This window comes from Lissotriton helveticus, chromosome 3_2 (assembly GCF_964261635.1).
Source record: "Lissotriton helveticus chromosome 3_2, aLisHel1.1, whole genome shotgun sequence".
NCBI classification, from domain to species: domain Eukaryota; kingdom Metazoa; phylum Chordata; class Amphibia; order Caudata; family Salamandridae; genus Lissotriton; species Lissotriton helveticus.
Window position 1 is genome coordinate 155,505,854 of NC_136062.1, and position 21,465 is coordinate 155,527,318.

General features: G+C 44.6%; 1 protein-coding gene across 1 annotated transcript in view; it reads left to right on the forward strand.

Annotated features, from left to right (window-relative positions):
• Window positions 1-21,465, forward strand: part of TSPAN3 (tetraspanin 3) — a 246,175-nt gene that overhangs the window by 178,258 nt on the left and 46,452 nt on the right. Inside the window, exon 5 of the mRNA XM_078684946.1 lies at window positions 19,487-19,639. Within this exon, the coding sequence (XP_078541072.1) occupies window positions 19,487-19,639 (153 nt within the window). The remainder of the gene's footprint in view (window positions 1-19,486; window positions 19,640-21,465) is intronic.

A 21,465-nucleotide genomic window follows, 5' to 3' on the forward strand; every position in this document is an offset into this window, starting at 1 on the left:
ACCCTTCTAAAAAGTTTTTTAAAATGTATATTTAATACAACATAAGAGCACTGTGAGGTTAAACGTAAAGTGAACACAGACGAGCTGTGGTGATCAGACTGGGCTGAGGTGCAACAAACCAGATGGGGGATTTACAGCGATATGGAATTTTATAAACATCTACTTGTCCAAGAACAAGAGACTTCAGAAATCTACTTGTCCCATCAAAACATCTACTTGTCCTATCTGGTACCAAGCAGTAAGGTGATACATCGGGTTATTGCTGTCATTTCATTACAGCTTTGATAAGCACAACTGATATTATGACATGGTTTGGGTTCTACCTTTTATTATGCCACCACAGTAATTTTACTAGGCTATGAATTCACCAGCTCTGTTTGTTTGGATTGAGTTCCGGATAAATTAGAATTCTAATCATGCCCTTGCTCTCTTTCTTACGTGGTTTCAGTAGAAGCAGTTTGGGTATTGCTTTACCCTATGTATTGTGCAGCATTAAACCGATCTTACAAAATGTTACTGCAAATAAATCCAACTTATACTTGTGGCTTATTTTTCAACTCAATAAAACCACCCACAGCCTGATCTTCTCCTCTTGACCTCACTGTGTAAATGCGGGCAAGTAAGTTTACCTGACTGTACTGTACCTGTCTTTCTTGTTTGCCATAGTTGTGAGCGTTTACCAAGTGCTCTATTAGTGACTGAATAATTACGTTTTCCAACTCGAGGAACTTGCTGTCATGGTCAGAGTGTTGTGTGCCCGATTCTTTTCACTTGTCAGTTTGGTTTCCGAGCATACTACTCAAAACATTTTGAATTTCTGAAATTCGAAGACCCGCAGGTGCCTCCTGCCGCCCACCCATGCTGCAGAAGGAGATCATGGAACGTATTGTTTACTAAAATAAGAGGAGACAAGTGGTAGTGGTTGTGCAAGGTGAGAGCTAGAGGCACGGTCACGCTCGAGCACCTCCAATTTTTTTGATTTGCAGCCCGATGTTTGTCTTTGCCTGTCTCAAAATGTGTTTCTCTATCCACTTTACCATGTTCATTGCTTTTGCCATCGAATGCACTATCAGTCACCTTTGTAACCATTCCCGGCCAGACTTGCCTCTATGACCCCCACCTCCTACAAACACCCCCTGGTGTCCCAGTACAGACACTGACTGCATCCAATGTGCTCGGTTCTGCTGCAGTAGCAGGGAGAAACATTTGTGCTTACTTATTTAGACTTTATTCTTCGGTGCCTAATTAGTTCCAAGAGTCTAGAACTGAATGCAGTGTGGCATTGATTACTTATTTGGCCATTGAAACGGGCACATTACTTTGAGGAAAAGAAGCCTGGCAAAAGCACACAGGAGCCCTACAGCTGCAAGATCCTAGCAATGTCCCCTCAGTGAAGCCTGGAGATTTGTCACCCGGAGGTAATCCCAGCATGACAGCAAAGAGAGTGCCGGAGCGTAAATAGAGTTAAGTGTTGACTGACAAAGACCAACAACATTCCCACAAATGTGCTGCTTGGCGTTCGTTAAGAGCACATAACACAGCTCATTACATCAGTAAAAGCAAAGCATAAGAGCCAAGACCAAGCTAAAGAATAACGAGACCGTGTTGGTTGTAAGTGTCACTGAGCATAGAACTCGAAACGCATCACAGCATGCAAGCATGACAGAATAGGGACTAGCTTGTAATCTCCACTAGAAGCAGAATATATTGCAAACAACCAGAATGTGGGAGTCCTGTTTGGAGAAGAAAGGGCGGGCTGGAGATTGATGGTCCAGGATCAGTTAGTGTTTTGCATACACATCCATGCGGTGTTCCCATTGATCTTAAACATCGCCATGAAAGAGCTTGCTGTCAGTAGTGTGATGGTTTTGGGAACTCAGAACATACAGACTATCAGAAGGGGAGCAAAGAAAGAGCTAGGAGTTAAGTTACCACAGTTCATTTGACACTGATCACTGTCATTTACAGCCTGTAAAACTCGGGGAGCTGACACCATACAAACTTGTGACAGGGAAGTGATCCTATTGTGGGAGCAATGGCAGAACTAGAACATTTTATTTTCAGAGCTCAACAACCTTTACGTCGGACTTCTCACAGATCACACGTCATTTGGACTGATTATAGTGAAGCTATCCTAGCTTGAATGCAAACACAGAGCGGGAGTTTAAGAAGATTATATAGGCAGCCTTGATAGAAAGTTAAGGAACCCACAGCATGCATCATAATTGAAGAAACCTAATCTTACTGGGAGAACAAAGACGGAGCTGAAGACAAAAACGTCTAGGATCAGACATGATTAACAGTGACATCTACACAAAGTGCATCCCGGGAAACGTAGGGAATGGTGCAGAGCACCGAACGCCGGAAGATGGTCTTATTGTTAGAGCAAAGACAGCTGTGAAGACGAAAATTGACAATCCCACACAGAGGGAGTCCTTTTTTTGGCCGCAGCGACAGTGACACTATTACTGAACGCACGCTATGCACACTCCTCCAGGTGAAGTAAATGTAGATCCTGCGCAAAAACCTAGGGCCTGATTCACATAGCTGTTTGTGTTTATACATAAACGGTTAATAGCTGATCAGCATTCAAAAAAAGGTAACTTAGAAATCATAAAACTATTTACCACTGCATATTACTTCCACATGATGTCACACCATAACAATGTAAAATAATGTTGGAAGTAAATCCCAAGCAAGGGGTGAGTAGGGGGCGTTTCAAGGCATGTTGAGCCTTCAGTGTTTGGGAACACCCAATACACATCAATTTGTAGCCATTCACAAACTCCTGCCAATCTTTTTTTTATAAAAGGCAACCATTTACTCCAGACAAGTGGTGGGGTTAATCCCTTTCAGAGTTGGAAGGGAAATAAAATGCTTTCAAATGTCTTGGGGTGTATGTAAAGGAGTTTCTCCGTTGTTGTTTACTTTTCTGGTTCTTCCTTCCGATCATCTGTAAAGGGCTCTGATACCCTGACGGGTCATGTTTGCGCTATATAAAACGTTATAAATAAATGGGTAACCTTATTTGTGGCACAGGGAAAACTGGGGTTACTCTTGATGACAAAATCCCTTATGTATTGCATGTAGTTAAAGAGCATTAAGGAAGAATTAACAGTACCCACTAAAGGTTAGATATTTCAAATGCTTAGAATGCTTTTACTTTGGAAACTTTGTCAGCAATGCTGAGCGAGCTTGCAGCTTACTGTATGTCCCCTAATAATAAAAGCTTTGTATTAATGAATTATATATAGAGCTTCAGACATCATTATTTGGGTGTCAATTTTGCTTTATCAGCCCAGGATTTATCTTTGTATTAACTATGGTTTGAAACTGTAAACTGACAGCTCGTTGCATTGTGCAGTAAGATGGTAAAGCCTACTTGTCCAGTGGACCAAACAGAAATTAAAACTTGTCTTTGACCCCAAAACATGTGTCCTGGCTGCTGGGGCTATATGAATGCTACATCTGTTTATGCTAAGCTGGATGGGGAATGGTTGGGAGAAGCAAAGGACGACCTGGTGGATGGGACGAACAACACACAGAATGTAAGGAGGATGTGAAGTGGGAAGCAGCACGGAGGCGAGAGAGCAAGGAAAAAACGTATTTCCCTTCATCCATCTGCATAGGCAACAATGCAAATGCATTTGCCATTTTCCGTCTGCACAGGAATTGAGAACGCTTCCTGCCTTCCACCTTTCTTGGCCAAATCGTCAGGGCGTCCTATTGCCCGGGTGTCCCCAGTATCACCAAATGGGGCCTTTTAGCACCATGATGGGCCCTAGTGTGAACCCCTGTTCCACCCAAACTTAAGAAGTAAGATAAAATTATGTGCATCACCTAGCAGCTCATACTGGCAATCCCCCTCAGTCATACCCAGATGTCGATGACCCATTCGCTCTCATAGCATTTGCTCAACACAGAGAATCAATCTTGTACACATCCATTTAACTACCCCACACCCTCAAACTATGAGTACACATCCCAACTCCTGCTCATCAATGGTCGATCTGCATTACTCCATGCAGCTGACAATGCAGACCTTGCAACCTTTCACAGCCCTGACCTCAGAGTAACATGGTTCACTCACATCTTTGCACATTCTTCTTCTCACAGGCTACAGGATCTGTTGTGTGAACCGCAAAGAAAATAAGAGGTCTTGCTGTCAAACATTAGTCCTCTTGGTCCTTCACACAAGGCAAGCAAGTAATACTCAACTCCATGCAGTTGCTCCTTCTTTGCTACTCAAATCACCACCTTCCATCTCATCTTCAGACCTCCCAGGCAGAACAAGGGCTTAGGTGATGAGCTCTTGGGCCTCATCCATATGACGTGCCTATGCCACCCTCTTGGGTAACTTCAACGACCTGACAACACAAGCTTAAAAAAAAGCCAAGAGACTCACTCTTTTACCTCATTGAAACACTCAATGTGGTACACCATGTCACACACCCAGCACACTCGAAAGGCTGCTTTCTTGACCTGGTCTTCTTAACATCACCAACAATCAAGTGCAAACCAGCGATCCCCTGGACTAAACCGGCCACTTTGCCATTGGTATCTCTCTCCATGCTTAGCATGGAACCAACAAACTACAGTCAACATAACAGAGAAGACAAACCCTCAGATCCTCCAAAGACTTCTCCACGGACAACCAATGCTTGAACTCTTCTTACCCTATCAATTGCACTTCCAATGTCAACACCCCTCTACCCAATTTTTTGGGACAGCCACGTGAACATCCAAGGTCCAATTAAAACATGCAAGTGTAAAACAAAGCCTTCAGGTTCCTGGTACCCAAAAGACTTTGGTGGCAATAAATGATCTATCTGCAGAGAGGAAAAAACATGGATGGAAAACAGCATCCAGAGGACCTCTTGATACTGAAGTCCCCCCGCCCAACACACAGACAGCTCATCACATCAGCCATTGCAAAGTACAATATGTACACCACCAATGAAACCAACCAATAGTAATATAATGCCTGTTCAAGACAATAAATCACTGCATCAACCCCAATGCAGGGTGCACCTATTTCTCATTCCACAGAAAAGTGCAATGCCATCTACTTCCATGAAAAAATACATATCTGTCAGCACTTCAATTACACCAACCCTGCTTCAATTCTTACACCCTCTTCTTCCCAAAAAGTCCTGCAATAGCCAGCCTTCCAGCTCTATCTCTTCCAACATCTTGCTGGCCTACTGAACTCCCTCAAAGCCTCTTCTTATGAAGATGAGGTCTTATCCCTACTTATCCATGCCGCACTCACTTAAGGCATTGTTTCCAGGCCACGTCCTCCTGCTCCCAAAGAAACCCACTCTAGACCCTGATGAACCTGCCAACTACCTGCACATTTGTCACCTACCATTCATCAGCAAGATCATTTATTAAGCAGTTTATGTTCAACTCTAAGACCACATCAGTGCTATCCATCTCCTGCATAAATACTAGTCTAGCTTCAGATCGTGCTGCAGCACATAAACTGCTGCCTTACACTTCATAGAAACAAAAGACAATATCCCAACAGGTGTACATTCAGAGACAGTTATGTATGTATGCAAAAAGCATTACAGTAACAAGAATAAAAGGAGACTCAAATTGGATTAGGTTTGGGGTGTTAATCACCATATATTTCAAGCAATGATTCATCATAGTATACAGTTAAAGCAGCACTGTATGAAAGAAATCATGTAACAACCCGAAGGCACTTGGTGCAAAGCAATATATTCAAGTGAGTAGAAGTGGCGACGCAAGTAGTTTCAGTGAACAACGTGAACGGCGCAAAGTGACCAATTGTGTGAATAATATACAGTGGCTGGCTCAAAAAATACACAGAATATAAGGAGGGTATGAGGATGTAATAGTCCTGAGACCCAATACCAACATGTTTCAGCCCTACTCTGTGGCCCAGAAAGGTCCTTGGCTTTCATCAGGGTGATTAGAATTACCTCCCTGGTGTGTGTGAGTGCGCTGCGCGGTATCTAGTTCATACTCAAAAGATGCGTGTAACTGACTGCATCTTGGGGCAAAGTGTATACTTGCCTTTCTTGTTCTAGGCAGGAAGAGTTACACCTAACAACAATAGTATACAGCACTGCGTTGAAATATTAGGTGGGATAATTTGTGTGTTTGTGTACACTCCAGCCATCTTCATCCGTTGGAAGGAGCTGATTGGTGCTCCACTCATGTAATCGCTTCAAGATTTACCAATTTGTCCATGATACACAACTTTACTTGACAGTCTCCTCAGCTTCAGACATCCAATGCCTCAAACACTGCTTGCACATCATCAGGTTTACTTAAAGCTCAGTCCAACGAAGACAGAATTCATGTTTTTGCCAAGAACAATAAACAAGGAATAGTATAAACTTGGCTCAATGACATGAACCTTGGTAGCTTCGAAATCCAACTTTCACTGAATACCAAGTCACATTGATTCAACCTGGACTTCAACCTCTTCCTCAAGGAACATATTTCCAATAAAGCAAAGATGGTCTGGTACCAGCTCTCTCTTCTAAGGAAAGTCCCATCTGGATGGTGGCAATGTCATACTCCTTGGCCTCCCAGACGCCTCACTGGCACCCCTTTGGGACTTCCTACATGCAGCAGCATGTCTCTTCCAGAGCCTGAAGAAATATGATCTCCCCCATCCTGATGGATCTCTACTGGCTCCTTTTGCTAGCCCACACCATCTTCTAAACCAGCGTCCTCATTTAGAAAGCTATCCTCCCCAACACCCCTGCTTATCTTACAGCCAAGTTACCATCTCTGGTGGATCTTGGCGCACCTGCACCCAGGATTCTATCAGACTGCAAACTAAGTGTTTAAAAAAAAAAAAGGCCGCAGCTTTTTGAAATCTATGCAGCCAGGATCTGGAGCACCATCCTCCAGCAATAATATTGACAACCTCAATGCGCCTTCAATTTAGGGAAGAGTTGAAGACTCATCTATTTAAAGAACACTACATCACAGTTCATTAATCATCCACAATGCAACTTTCTTTCGTGTTGACTTTCTGTCTACCTTTACTGATGTACAGCACTCCTTTACCCCTCAGATTTTGGCCACTAACGTACAGGCCATAAACCCTACCTTGAACTCCCTTTTGAATGAGTATCTGCGCCAGGCTGCTGGATAAAGGCCAGGCTGATTTGACTGCTTAAAAAGCCTTCAGCGGATAAGTCGGTCTTGGCTAATTACAGGCCGATTTCCTTGCTGCCAACATTTTCAAAGATCCTTGAAAAACTGGTCACTGTCCAACTATCCAGATACCCGGACCAACGGCAGTTCTTTCTTTAGGGCGCAGGGACTGCGTCCTCTTTGTTTTCTGCCTCTATTGTGCTTGTAGGAACTGTAGTACCTATAAAACTGATGCCAGTAGACTGCCTGCTTCGTCTGTCTGTTTGTTAAAGTGATCGTCGCTCTGAGTGTAGGTCAGACAGCAGTCACAGGCCAGTGTCAGGCAGGCACATTCTGTGCGTTAGTCTACTTGTGCCAGCCCCTTGAGCCAAAATTTGCTCGGCTGATGATCTCTCAAGCCTGGGTTCTGTGAGGTCATCCACTCTGTAAAGCCCTGACCCTCTGTGGTGGAGAGCGTCCCTATATAACGTTGCTTCTAAAGTCAGCCTTGGGCGTTTCAGGCTTTATCCCTGAAGTTTAGAGGCTGCATGTCAATCAGTGCAGTCGCACCCCACTCTCTGTTATCACATGTGGCATAGAATCACCAACCCCACCCAGCAGCGTCACACTGTTCGTCCCCGAAAGAGCAGTGCTTTTTAGGTTTTGGCTGGCGTTACTGCGCAAGCAGTTAGCGCAGGCGAAATCTAATGTTTACAATATGGGCTATGGGAACGTCCCCCGGCTCCCATTGGCTAGCTCCATAAATGGAGGCTAGCCATTGGAAGCCGGATCTGTCCGTCAAGGCCGGACCAGATTCGTGGGCGTTCCCGCAATTTTTTCCCTCTCCTCCCCTCTGTGCGCGTCATCTCTGCGGTGGGTGTGTGTTATTTTTTCTTTCGTGTCGGCCTGTTTTGTTCTTTTTGGAAGTGTCTGTGTTGGAGTTGGCTGCAAGATTTAAGTTTCCACGAAGCGATCAGGTAAGGAGCATTTCCTTTATAAATGTTTCTTCCCTTTGTATGTTTACGTATTTTGACGTTTTCGCTCTTAATGTCTTTTTTCTGTTTCCTTTTGTTTTTATCCCGTTCCCGACCCCCCCCCCTCCAGCTGTCCGTTCCCGCCCCCCTCCCGCTGTCCGTTCCCGCCCCCCCTCCCGCTGTCCGTTCCCGCCCCCCCCCTCCCGCTGTCCGTGTGCCCGTTATAAATGGGGTCAACAGTCCTCTCAACAGAGTGGCATTGGTGAATGGAGTCTCTGTTTGCACTCTGTTCTCCTACAGCTATGAGGAGGCTGGCAGTGAGGAATGAACGCAGCGACTGGATCTGTCTGTCTGTCTCGTGTCATGGTTTAAGTAAAATATAACATTAGTCTTTCCAGCAGTGTCTGATGGTGGTGTACTTTTTCAACCAGATTTGATTGGCCCATATGGACTATGGTACATCGTCAGCCAGATCTGGCTTTTTAGCCAACATCATGGTGCATTCTGGGACTTGTCGTTTCACCCTCACCGGGAATCATAGGCTAAAAAAATGCAATCATACGAAGTGCCTTTGGATAAACAGAACGTCTCCTGTGTGACGCGCTATAAGGCGCTCCCTTGCAGCTAGGACCGACTTTCTTTGTTCCAAGAGATATATTTTCATTGCCGACCCGCCCTCTTCGTGTTCCCAGCAAGCTGTAGGGCTTCCCGGAGGAGCTGAGACCGGTCGACCTCCATGGGGCCGACGAACGAGACTTAAGCTCCAAGGTCTTCGTTCCGCCTCGGGGACCCTCACGAACAGCCGCGGGTGATGGCTGCTAAAGAGTTTCAGTATTAATCATTTAAAGGCCTTTTAAGTCAGGGAGAGGAAGTTCCGTCTTTGCGGCATCGATTCCGGTTCCAATTTCATTTACTTAGTCAGCTTTCAAGGGGAGAGCTCGCCGGCTGCCTCTGGTGCGAGAGGCCGCGTCCTCTGCGCCCTGGCCCGAGGGCCCGCGGAGCGGCAGGCGTGGCCTGCGCCCAGGGACACGCTTCTGGGGCAGTAAAATACAGCAATTGTCAGGGTTCAGTGGGGCACCTCTGGCCCCGGTGCCAATGCGCCCGCTGCACCAATGGTAGCTTCGCCCCCGCCGAGGGCAGCATCACCATAAGTACACCAGCGCCTGGCCGTTTCACACTGATGCTAAGAAATGTTGCACCAGCCTTGCGCTTCCGTGCGCCGTGACTGAAGGGTGTCTACAAAAAGGCATTTTTGCACCTATCATTTGGTGAACCTGAGTGAGGAGCGGGTAGACGTGGGGTCGGGGGGGGGGGGGGGGGGTCAATAATGCTTCTATGCCAGGGCATGCGCTGTCGTTGGATGCAGACACAGCAGCACGAAAGCGCACAGATCAGAGCCATGTTTGACTTTTAAAGGAGGGAAAAAGACCGTGGCCTGACCGGTCGTGACCACAAGGAGAGAGGGAGGGGGGAGGAGGGGCTTTGGGGGGGGGGGGGGAGGTGTTGACTGCCGCCGGTTGATGATTCTTGTTTTTTTTTTATTTGGAAGGTTTTGTATAGCGCAAACAAGACCCTTGCGGGTATCAGTACGCCTTACAGGCAATTGTGAGTACACGAGACAGGAATAGCAAAACATTGATGTTGCCAGGTCACCCAGCACTTCACAGTGGCCTGGCCAGAGTATCATGTCCCCAGGCCGCCGTTTGAAATGAGGAATACAGCAATAATCAGGGTTCAGTGGGGCACCTCTTAGCCCTGGTGCCACTGCACCTGCTGCACCAAGGGAAACTACGCCCTGGCACCTACCCCGCCCCTGAGGCAGATGGCGCTAAAACGTATTTTTTTTTTATTCCAGTTATTCAATATAAGCCCACACCTGGCTCCGAGGAGCATTAGGGCTCGTTACAGAAAATATTGTTATTGTAACAGGAGAGTCAGGAAAGTGTGGTGTGTCTGGTTGAGAGCTGATCACGGAAAGCGACCTGTGAGATAAGGGGTGGCAAGAGATATTCGGATCAGTAGCTGTCATTCTTCACATATTTACAGAACGATGTACATTTTATAATGTAGAGCACAGGAAGGTAATGTCATTTGCCCAGACTCACGCATTTTAGTATTTCTCTGGGTGCTGAATCAGTGATTAGAACCCAGTATTCTGGGCTCACAGTTCTGCAGCTCTTCCAGTTATAGAGTTGTGCTCCTCCACAGAATATACGCAAGGGTGAGGTGTTTGGGGTGCGACATCCCCCTAATAAATGGAATCTGTTGTGTGTAGTTGGGTCAAGGGGCCTCCAGTCGGGCTAGCAATGTCTGTAGTGTGGTTTCCACTCCGATTAGCAGCCCTTATGGCACGGATACAGGTCCTTGTTAAAATTTGAAGAGCTTTTATACACTCCCTCCAGGGAGGGTGTTTGAAATGTGACACCCACCTTTCCTCTTCCCTCTCACACAAAAAAAAGCCAACAACAAACAAAGAACTGGATGGATCTTGTGTGGTGCAGAGAAGCCTTTTAAATTGATTAGTCTTTTCATCCATTTTGCCATTTCAATGCAACTGATTGTTGGGAAATCTCTGTTCCAGCGACCCCCCCCCCTATCTAAATGACTAAACTATCCCCCTGGGTGTACACTATATGCACTAACGGGGCCGGAGATCAGTTAAAGTGCTTGATTGGTCTGACACAGCAAGTTCCTGTTGACTTGCAGTTCTGGACATGCCCGGAATCGACCTTTGACCCATATTCCAACCATGAGACTCGAAGCCCACTGGGTTAATTCCTACGTGTGTGTGTGTGTGTGTGTGTGTGTGTGTCAGTGACAAAAGGTCTCACATTTGCGAGAGATTAAGCTAATGACAATGCCATTTATTTATCTGTTTTCAAAACCAACACATAAATACACATTTTGTCATTTACAATGCCAATAGCTCTAACTTTTCCAAAGGCAAAACCATTGCATTGTAAATGCTTGTTTATTCTGGGCTGGTCCATCACTGTTGAACTTAGGAAATTATATAAAAGTAACTGATAACCGTGTCTGCCCTTGCACTACTGCCTTGTTGTTTATTTATGTATGCAATTTTATATAGTGCTGACTTTACCCAAGGAGCGCTGTCAGAGCGCTTTTCAATAGATTCAAATACGTTACATGAGGAGATTTACAAACTACCACGTTACAGATACAAACGGGATAGTTGAAGAAGTAAAATAAAATAAGAGGTGGCAATCACAGCAACAAAAAAACATTGGGATTAGTTTAGTTGTTCTTTCCTGTGCACCAGCATCATGAGTACAATCTCCCATCAAGCACCAGATTCGGTAAGTAATTTGCGTTAAAATAATAAGCAGTTCAGACCGTTGGAGTCTTCGTAACATTTTAAAATTCAAAATAAACTCTGCAAAATGTACTTTAACTATGCATTACAGGTGTGTAGCGATTGGGTGAGGTGTACTTTGCTTCAGTCTCCTCTCTGATCTCTGTAGCAAACCCTCAACCTCCTGAGATGGCCTATGGTATGTGTAGAATCTCCCTACAGTTCCACCTCCTGGATATGTTAATGTGCAGCCACAAGGCGCTGCTTGAAGGAATACTTGTGAGTAGGGGAGAAGTCTTTCAGACAAAGTGTTGTAATATTAAGTTATCAACTCCTCTTACTAAAAATAAGCATTTTGTATTTAGATCCACTAAATATGAAATGCTTATTTTTAATCTGTGAAATGCTTCCAATTTAAGAGGCTTTTAAACCCACTCACATAGTAACCCTGAGCATGCTTATTAGCCCAGTGTACTGAAGACCAGCATCTGCCATGGACATTTCGTGAAAAATGACAGTTTGTGTTTTTTTGTGTGTTTTTTTTAAACCCTTCACTGTAAAGTAAGAAGTTGGCTACTCTGCCCGAAAAGGTGCTTAAGTCTAGACTCACAGAGCTGAACACAGAGTTATGTACACCAACATGCAAAGAGGCAGAAACGCCCACATATGCAGAAACGGATATCCAGGCACAAAAACACGGTGACCCAAACATCCAACACACACATACATAGCCACATGCTAACACACACACACACACAAAGATACACAAATGAACACACATGCGCAAATACACTCACACTAATACATATTCTTAGGGCGAGGCTCTCACCCCCCAAACCCCAATCTCCTCGCCCCCCCCCCCACACCACCCAATTGGGACACCCGAGTTTGCTTACACAGGCCAAGTTTGGATTTAAACTTGCCCCCCCCCCCCCCCACCACCACTTTCAAAGTTCACCTGCCACCACTGAACTGGACGCCAATCGCTGCTGCATCCATCACAATCATGCTTTCATTGGGGTACAGTGCTGAATCCACGCTAGTAGAGGTCTCTGATGCTATTAGTTTGGCCGTAGACAGTGGGAAAAATGCTACCTTGCTGTTGGGTCTTTTGGTGGCGTTTCGCATGGTATTCCATCCTATCTTGATGCAACGCCTACATGATATCGGGGTAGATGGGACCGAGTTGGCTTGGCTGTGCTCTTTCTTAATGAGCTGATGTCCGTCTGTAAGTATGCTGCCTTTTGTGTCGGACCACAAACCCCTTAAGTTTGGGTTCCCCAAGGATCTGCTTTGAGTCCAACTTTGTTTAATGTCTAAATGTCCAGGTTGACAACCCTGGTGTAATCTTTTGAAGGGCAGGTCATCGCTTCAGCTGGCACCACGCAGATCCTCTTAACTTGGGACGTGAATGTCTCTGTCTCTCAAGACAGATTTGACGCATGTCTTTTATCAGTGTTCAGTGGATGCACCGTACTAACCTCCAGTGTAACACGATGAAAGCTGAAGTGCAGGTCTTTCGTTCCCAAAGCCCCTCCCACTCCCTTGGGACAGTGAGGTCTAGCCTAGCTCTCCTTCTTCTCCAACTCCTGCCACAGTGGTTCAGAATCTTAGAGTGAAGGTTGATAATAACCTGTCCTTCAGTCAACAGGCAGAAAGTGCATTTGAGACTTGCTTCGACCTTCAGTTCCTGAGAAAATTCCTGGTCCTGCTCCCAGCTTCGTGTCAGACGATGGTAGTCCGTGCCATTATAATATCGTGGCTCGACTACACCAATGCACTATACTGGGGTCTCCCTCTGGACCCAATTAAGAGACTCCAGTTGGTGCAGATTGTTGCAGCCCGACTCCTGCTTAATATTTCTAGAATCACACATATATATACAGGCACATCTCAAAGAGTTGCACTGGTTGCGTATTCGGAAGAGTATGAAAGGGTCTTATGTTAGCCGATAGAGCTCACTATGATCTAGGTCCTAGCTATCTCACGAAGAGACTCTATCTTTCAATTCGAATTTTACATTCTGCTGATGCATTGCTGGCGGTGTGCCTGAGACAAGGTTGAAGAAATTGGGAGGCTCTTCCTTCTCTGCGCTGGCAGCAGCAGGCTGGCATGCACTACCATTGTATCTTCATGCCACTAAGGATGTGGGTTCGTACAAAGGCGGTTACAGATCTGGCTATTTAACTGTGCCTTCTAACACATTATAGAGTAGCTGTGTGCTTTACAAGTACATTTGATTTAATTGGACTCTGCTGCCTTTTGGCCACTAGGTTTGCGGCTATTGAAATACCATGTATGTACATGCATACACTGGAATAGCGCAGAAACCAAAAGAAAAAAATGAAACTCTGAATGTAAGTAGTGGACAGATACAAGCCATCTAGTCAAAATGATGGTAAAACAGATATGCTCTCATAGGAAGAACAAACATAAGACGAAGGAAAGCCATCTAATAAGAAGCTGTCACATGTGGTCTCTACAGAGGAATATTCTATCTAGAAGTCATAAACTAGGACTGGTAATTTGTTCCTCTACACACCATCATTTCCATGTTGGCTACAGGACTTATTCATGGTGGCACATGTGGGGTTCATAGCTATAACATAGTATGACTTAAAGATCACGTGCTCCAGAATTACAAGTTGCTCATCAGTGTGGGTTTTCATTCATTTGAGGCACCCATGCCATTCCCCTTCTTACAAAGCAGTGCACGTGTGATTGATTGATTTATTTATTTATTTATTTGTTTATATAGCGCTAGAATCGACCCCCGAAAGGGTATCTCTGCGCTTAAACGGACTGGGAAACGAGGCAGTGGTTCTTAGCAGTTTAACAGTTACCGAACAGAAAGGTTTTAAGCAATTTTCTGAATCTCAAATGTTCGGGGCACTGTCTGAAAGAAAGAGGGAGCTCATTCCAGATACGAGGGCCAAGATAGGAGAGATCTTTCCCTCCTAATCTAGCCCTTCTTCTACAACGCACTTCCAGGAGATGTTTGCCACTGGAGCGAAGAGATCTTGAGGGGGCGTAGGGAAGAAATTTCTCCAAGATAGAAAGGGCCCAGGTTCTGAAGTGCTTTGTGTATAATGCAACAGGTTTTAAACTTGATCCGTTGTCGAATGGGGAGCCAATGGAGCTTTGCAACGAGAGGCTGGGAAGTGGTCCTAGAGGGAGCATACAGTCCAACCGTGCTGCTGTGTTTTGAACTACCTGTAGTCTGCTGAGTAAGCTTTCATTAGCCGAGATCAGCAGACCATTACAGTAGTCCAAGCGGCTCAATACCAGAGCCTGGACTAGAGTTCTGCGGGTAGCATCATGAAGCAGTGGGAAGACATGACGAAGTAAGCCTATTGCATGAAAGCATGAGCCAGCAGTGTGAATAACATGCTCCTTTAGGCTAAGGGCCTGATCCAGACGAATGCCCAGATTTTTTACTATAAGCTTAGGAGCCGGGTAAGAACCCAATTCGGATGGCCAGCAGTCTGACGTCCATAGTAGCGGAGCTTCTCCAAAGAGCATTACCTCAGTCTTTCCCACATTGCATTGTAGGAAGTTGTTTACCATCCATTGGGACATGGCACTCATCGCATTTGATAAAGCCAGCTGAACTGCCAGCTGAAGCAGTTTGTTAAATGGAAAGAGCAGCTGCATATCATTGGCATATTATCTGGGAATAAACCCATATGTCCTTGGGAGATTGGCCAGGGGAGCAACGTATGTATTAAATAATGTAGGGCTCAGACAGGAGCCCTGGGGTACTCCCTTGGCCAACTCCATGGGGGCCGAATGATACGTATCGAGGTTAACACTCTGGGACCGGTCCGACAAAAAACTCTTCATCCAGGCTAAAGCTGATTCTCTTAGCCCCACCTCCTCCAATATTCTGAGCAAGACACTGTGAGAAACAGTGTTGAACGCTGCAGATAGGTCTAGCAGCACCAGAATCATGGAATGGCCCTTATCTAGGGACATTCTGATAGTATCTGTAACTGCAAGTAATGCAGATTTGGTGCTGTATCTAGGCCTGAAGCCTGACTGGGAATGGTCTAAACACCCAGTCAGTTCGACAAAGTTGGAAAGATGACAGTTAACATGCTTCTCCATTAGCTTGCTCAGAAAAGGAAGAAGAGAGATAGGGCGGAGGTTGGAAAGATCAGTCCATGGAATTTTAGAGTTCTTGCGGATGGGCCTGACCTGGGCAGTCTTCCATTCATGTGGAACTTTACCCTCTGATAGGGAGAAGTTAATGAGAGATTGAACCACAGGTGCAAGCTGTTTAGTCAGAGATGGGATAACTTTAGCAGGAATGTGGTCAGTGGGTGAGCAAGACTTTATCTGATAGATCAGGGTTTCAACCTCAGCCACGGAAATAAATGGGGATGTTGATAAGTAAAGTAGGATTATCCGGTTCGATGCTATCTAAGGCGCAAGGTTTTTGCTGCTCGTTACCTGCTGCCATGATTTTCCCATATATAAGCTCAATCTTCTGCGAGAAATATCATCGCACAGCTGTTGAGAGGGAGCCTCAAGACTTTCACACGCCTTTGGATTGATAAAAGACGGGTGGATTTCATACAACAGTTTTGAGGAATTCCCAGCCTGAGTTAGCTGCAATGCTATATGCAATTTGCGTGCACTTTTTATGTTTTTGTGATAGCTGGTTAGGATGGAGTAATACTGGTGTTTGTCCACCTCATTATGTGAGGCACGCCAGACTCTTTCCAGCTTCCTACACATTTGTTTTTGAATTTGCAAATCCTCCGTGAACCAAGTTGCCTGTAGGTGATTGGGACGGCTCATACAGGATTTCACAGGCGCGATATGGTTAATTGCCTTTACAATTGCCGCATTGTATTTGAGTAGTGCCTTCTGAATATTGGCGGATTCTGTAAATAAAGGTTTCTTAAAAACATTTTGAAAATTCTCCGCAGGGACTTTCTGCCATTGTCTACGTGAGTAGGATGTGGCCGAGTGAGAGCTTTTAGTATCTATAAGATCTTGCATATAGAATTCAATATCAGTTCAATTGTCATGAATTAGAAAAAAACTTTAGCATAACTCGATTGAAGTACCTTAGATGGAGAGCCAAAGTTGTAGAAATCTTTATTTATGGTGTGTTTCATAAAACGATACGCTCTCGTTTTCGAACACTGAGCCCAGCTTGTAGAGGTACGTGCTTTTAACTGGATTAACAAGAATTTGCAATGCAATGCGAGAGTTAGAGCTAATGGCGTTGTAAATATTTTTTACTTATGTGTTTTGAATTGGCTTAGATGTATGTGGTGTGTAGTGGAATGTGGTATGGTGTGCAGTGGAATGTGGTATGGTGTGCAGTGCAATTATCTGGTATTTAGTATATACAAACTGAGTTATTGAGAGTAATTATGTGCTATGGTATTTTGTGTTGTGGAGTGTTATGTAGTAGAATTTGATGGTAGTGTGCTGTTTAAATTTTGTGATGCGGAATTATGTTGTGTGGATTGTATGTATGTGATGTGTTATGTAATTGTGCTGTTGATTTGTGTTATGTGGTTTCTTACTGAATTATGTGGTGTGTAATGGAAATGTGCTGAGATGATTTTGTGGCGTAGAACTGTGCTGATTGTAATTATGTGACATGGTGTGGAGTATATTTATGTGGATTGTTGCTATGTGGTATAGACTGGTTTTATGTGCGGTGTATTTATGTGGTAGTGAGTAGTATTATGTGGAGTTGAATGAAGTCTTGCTGAGTGGTATTATGCGTAGTGAAATTGTGATGGGTGGTTTTGAATTGTGTGGTGTGGATTTGTGTCTTCACCGTTGAAGCTGGAGCCTTCAACACAAAAGCTCACGTTTATGCAAGCACAGTGTAAGAGCTTAAACAGGGAACTGGGCGGAGTATGCCTGTTTTTGAAGGAAGCCTCAAGTGACCAGTATAATATGCTGGATAAAGCCAGAGATGTTTGCCTGAATAATTAAAATTATGAGATCTGGGAACATTTCATACACAGGAAAATATTATGCATTGGCACAACCAATCATTGCAGAGTGGTCATAGTGAAGAACACGTTACCACAAACGAGAATATATGAGGACGGGGAAGAGGGACGAGAGGGGTGCAGTTTTAAAATCTGAAGAAGGTCCAGAAGGAGAGTGTCTGGAAGAGGGAAGACTAGGTATGACCTGATGGAGGAGAAGGTGCGGGCACAGGACCCAAAGCAGACAGAGTCAACAAACTGGAAAGGGCACCCAGCCCGGAATCCATAAAGCTGATAAAGCGGGACTGGCAACAGGTTTAAGTAACTTAAGTAGCATCCACTTCACCGAGATAACAGAATCTCTGGTCCCTGACGGTTACCAACAAAAAGCTGCACCAAACGAGCATCGCATTCCATTAATGTCATTATTTCAATGATGGCTGCAAAATGATGAAATAGGTATATTTCCATGCAAAGGGATTTCTCTGGATTGTCGGTGGAGATCGGTCAGTCAGTCACAGATGCAGCTGGCTCCCTAGACGTCATTTGCAGGATCGTATAATATAGATAGGCCTTAGAATTGAACCTTCCTCTCCGTGTTATGGAGCTAAGCATTTTTAGGGTTCTGGCTGGAGAGGTTTAAAATGCAGGTTGCCATAGCATAACGCCGCGCAGCTATCTAAAATCTACATTTTGAAGCTTCACTGCAGTATTTCATTAATTCCATTGCGCATCAAATGAAGCACCGTTTTAATTTGGGAGAAATACATATATATATCTAGAAAACTATCCCCAGGACCCAATTTGCAAAAGGTTCAGAGCTCACACCAGTGTTTTGTCTCCTCTAGCGACTGGTGTGTGCTTGAGAGCAAAGGGTCTTTAGTTAGTAACTATCAGGAAACCAACCTGAGAAAAGTGAACTGCTGTTCAGCTGCTGTGCGAGGGGATTACTGCAGGGAGGAGTGCCAGCCTCGTAGATTGAATAAACAGCATAAATAAACGCATATTCTCTCCAAATCAGCATTTTATGCTAAAAAAAGCTCATGTAGTGCTTTTTGCAGAACAGATGCTCTATTGTTTTGATAAGTTTTGAGCATTCCCTTTAAGGCAGCAGTCGCTGGCACCATGCGGCATTAGAACCTGCATCCCTGCGAGGATTACCCCCACAAAGTGCCCGTCCTACAAATCTCAAATAACAGCCATCAAATCCAAAACAGTTAAAGACGCAGGTGTAGGCCTACTCGCAACTAAATATTATATCCAGAGACTCTAGAGTAGTTCTAAAGCCTCAAATAATATAACTGCATCAGGCCCCTACAGTTCCACTACATCACACGCAAATGAATATGGGCTAGTTCTAAAACTAGCAACAGCTGAAGGAAACAAGTGGTGCACGGGAGCAGCCCACCTCGCTTTCCTTCTTTCATTTAGTTGCTTCCCTTTGAAATGGATTCAAGAAAAAAGAAGCCCGCGAGTGGTGGGTGCGAGCGCGCCACAGCAAGACATGTGGTTTCAATTATTGCGCCCGTGTCTGCGCACGAGAATTGAAACCAGGTGGCAGCTGTGCGCGTAATCGACACCAGTAGGCCATGGGCGGACAATGCGCCCGCCATAGGCCAATTACGTGCTGTCTGATAAAAAGACGAACGCAAAGGCCAATAGCGTGGGCCAAAAGGAAAAGCACACCCACGAGCGTGTTTGATTCCTAGGTCCGTTTTCAAACTCCCTACATGAGGTCTCTCGCTGCACGGGCAGTGTTGTGCACTGCAACACTAGGCGCGAGACCTAAAAAAGGGTCTGTGGCTCCTCCGCCTGACGTTCATTCTGCAGTAGTTTACTTCTCATTTCTGTGACGCTTGAATGCCTATTTTGTTATAAGTAAAACTTTTGAGATTTTTTGCCTGCCTGTTTCACATGATCTAATTGTGAAGAAAGCTTTGAACTGAAAGTCCAAAGCAAATTAAGATTTGGTTTTGTTTCTTCCAAAATAGTTCAAAGCATGTGTTTGTATCACATCCCTGATTCCGTCACTCCTTAATGTAGGTAACAAAAGCACCAGTTGGATAAAAGACCTATCTAGGCTCGAAAGTGCTAACTGAATATTTATGTTGCAGCTGCACTGCTGTGGAATCCATAACTACTCAGACTGGGTGAAAACGCGCTGGTATGTGGAAGCAAAAAACAACAGTGTGCCCCTCAGCTGCTGCCGGGCCAGCATCAACAACTGCACGGGCAGCATGAGTCGCCCCTCAGATCTTTACTCTGAGGTAAGAAATCTGTCATCATACATTGTAGTAGCAAATTATCCACAGTGATTTATTTTTTTATATTGTGAACCATAACATTTTAGTTTGTCACTCAGAATACCTCTGTTAAATCATTTCGACGTGGACAACAAATGGGGGGCTATCTAGCCGTATTTTTCGGTTTTCTAGCACCAATCTAAACAAGATGCTCCCGCTATCAAGTTGATTTCATGCTCCTCATTAAAAAAAAAGTGACACCACCATTCTAAATGTGCAGCCAGTTTCTACACCGTGCCTCACCTCATTTATTTTACTTTAATTGCATTATTTTAGGTTTCTGTGAAAATCTTTCTCATGCATTATTAAGTATGTGTAGTTCTTCAAGTTCCAAGTATGACTACTGGATTCACACAGATCCTTCAGTATCCGTGAAGTGAATACGCAGATTATAGGTGTAAAATACTTATTTACGTCTTTTTATTCTCTAAAACCGCATTACAGCTGTAATTTTCTGCCATTGCCACACTTCCTTTTTATACCCCATTTTTTAACTCTGCATCCGAATGTCTCTTCCTTTTCGAATTTCGGTATTTTTACTGTAATGCCACTATTACAATTTAGATTAATTTTAAGTAATCTTAAAAACAACTATTTTGTGAAAGGATCCTTTCCCAGTTTCCTGCAAGCGACAATAGAAGGAGGGTGGCAGTATGTAAAAGCTGGGATAAACCTGCTTCCAACTATCTTCCTCCAAAGAAGTATTCAACCTTAGATACTATTTTCCTCCAAAGAAGTATTCAACCGCCCACCGCTCCTCATGTCCATGATTTCCCCTACTTATCACGAACATCTTACTGCACTAGCAGTCTGACAGCAGATACCTGTAATTATCTATTTGTGATTCAACCTCTTTAACACTACATGTTTCAGCTAATTTGTTTGAGTGTATTCTCTCGTTAGTTCAGCTCTGTACTCCAGTTCTCTCCTACTTAACAGGCCCTATATTCGCTTTGTCAGCCTTTGTAGTCCCTTTAGTGTTGTAGTAGTTCAACCTGAGGATGCCTACATTGTCTATCATCTATTTCCCCAGTTATGTTGAATAAGGAGGCACAAAATGTATGGAGTCAAAATTACCCATGAAGTTAGCCCAGAATCATTAGTGAAAGGCATCGCTCTGTTTTTAAGTTTCTGCTGCCTGTTTTTCTCCAAACTTGCCCTATTTATGTTGAGGGCTCTATGTTTAACCTTCTGATAAACCTTCTTTATAACACAAGGTGCCATTACTGTTTAACATTGAAGTACCTGAACGTTCATTTTATCTTTAGTCGTCATTATGCTTTTGCGCTAACCATACCTTCTCCTCAGGCTGGGAAGAAAGATTGGCCTCACAGGACCCTCCGTTCCTAATGGCATTTCTTCCTTGCCTCTCTGACTCTCACTCGGAGAGTCTTGCTAGCTGCCTGGTCCAAACCAATTGTGCCCTCACACTTCGTAAAGACCTTCTGCTTTCCCTGCCTCGCATGCCGACTGCTCCAACTGTCAACTTATACTTCTGCGTTTGTTTACCGTGTGCAAGGGAAAGGAGAGGATGAGCCACAATCTTGCCATACCTTTTAGTGGAAACGGAGCGGAGCATTCGAAGCAGCAAGCAGCAAACGAGCTGGGCGAGCAGGACGCATCCGCCACCGAGCAGCATAGAACCGAGGTTCGAGCGCTTGGCGGTCCTTAATTCCTCCAAACTACCAAGCCCTAAGCGCCCCAAGCGACTGCCAAGTGACTGCCAAATATCTTGGCTGCGCAAGCGGCTCCCTTGCGCCAGGTCGGGACATCACGGCACCACAGCGGGG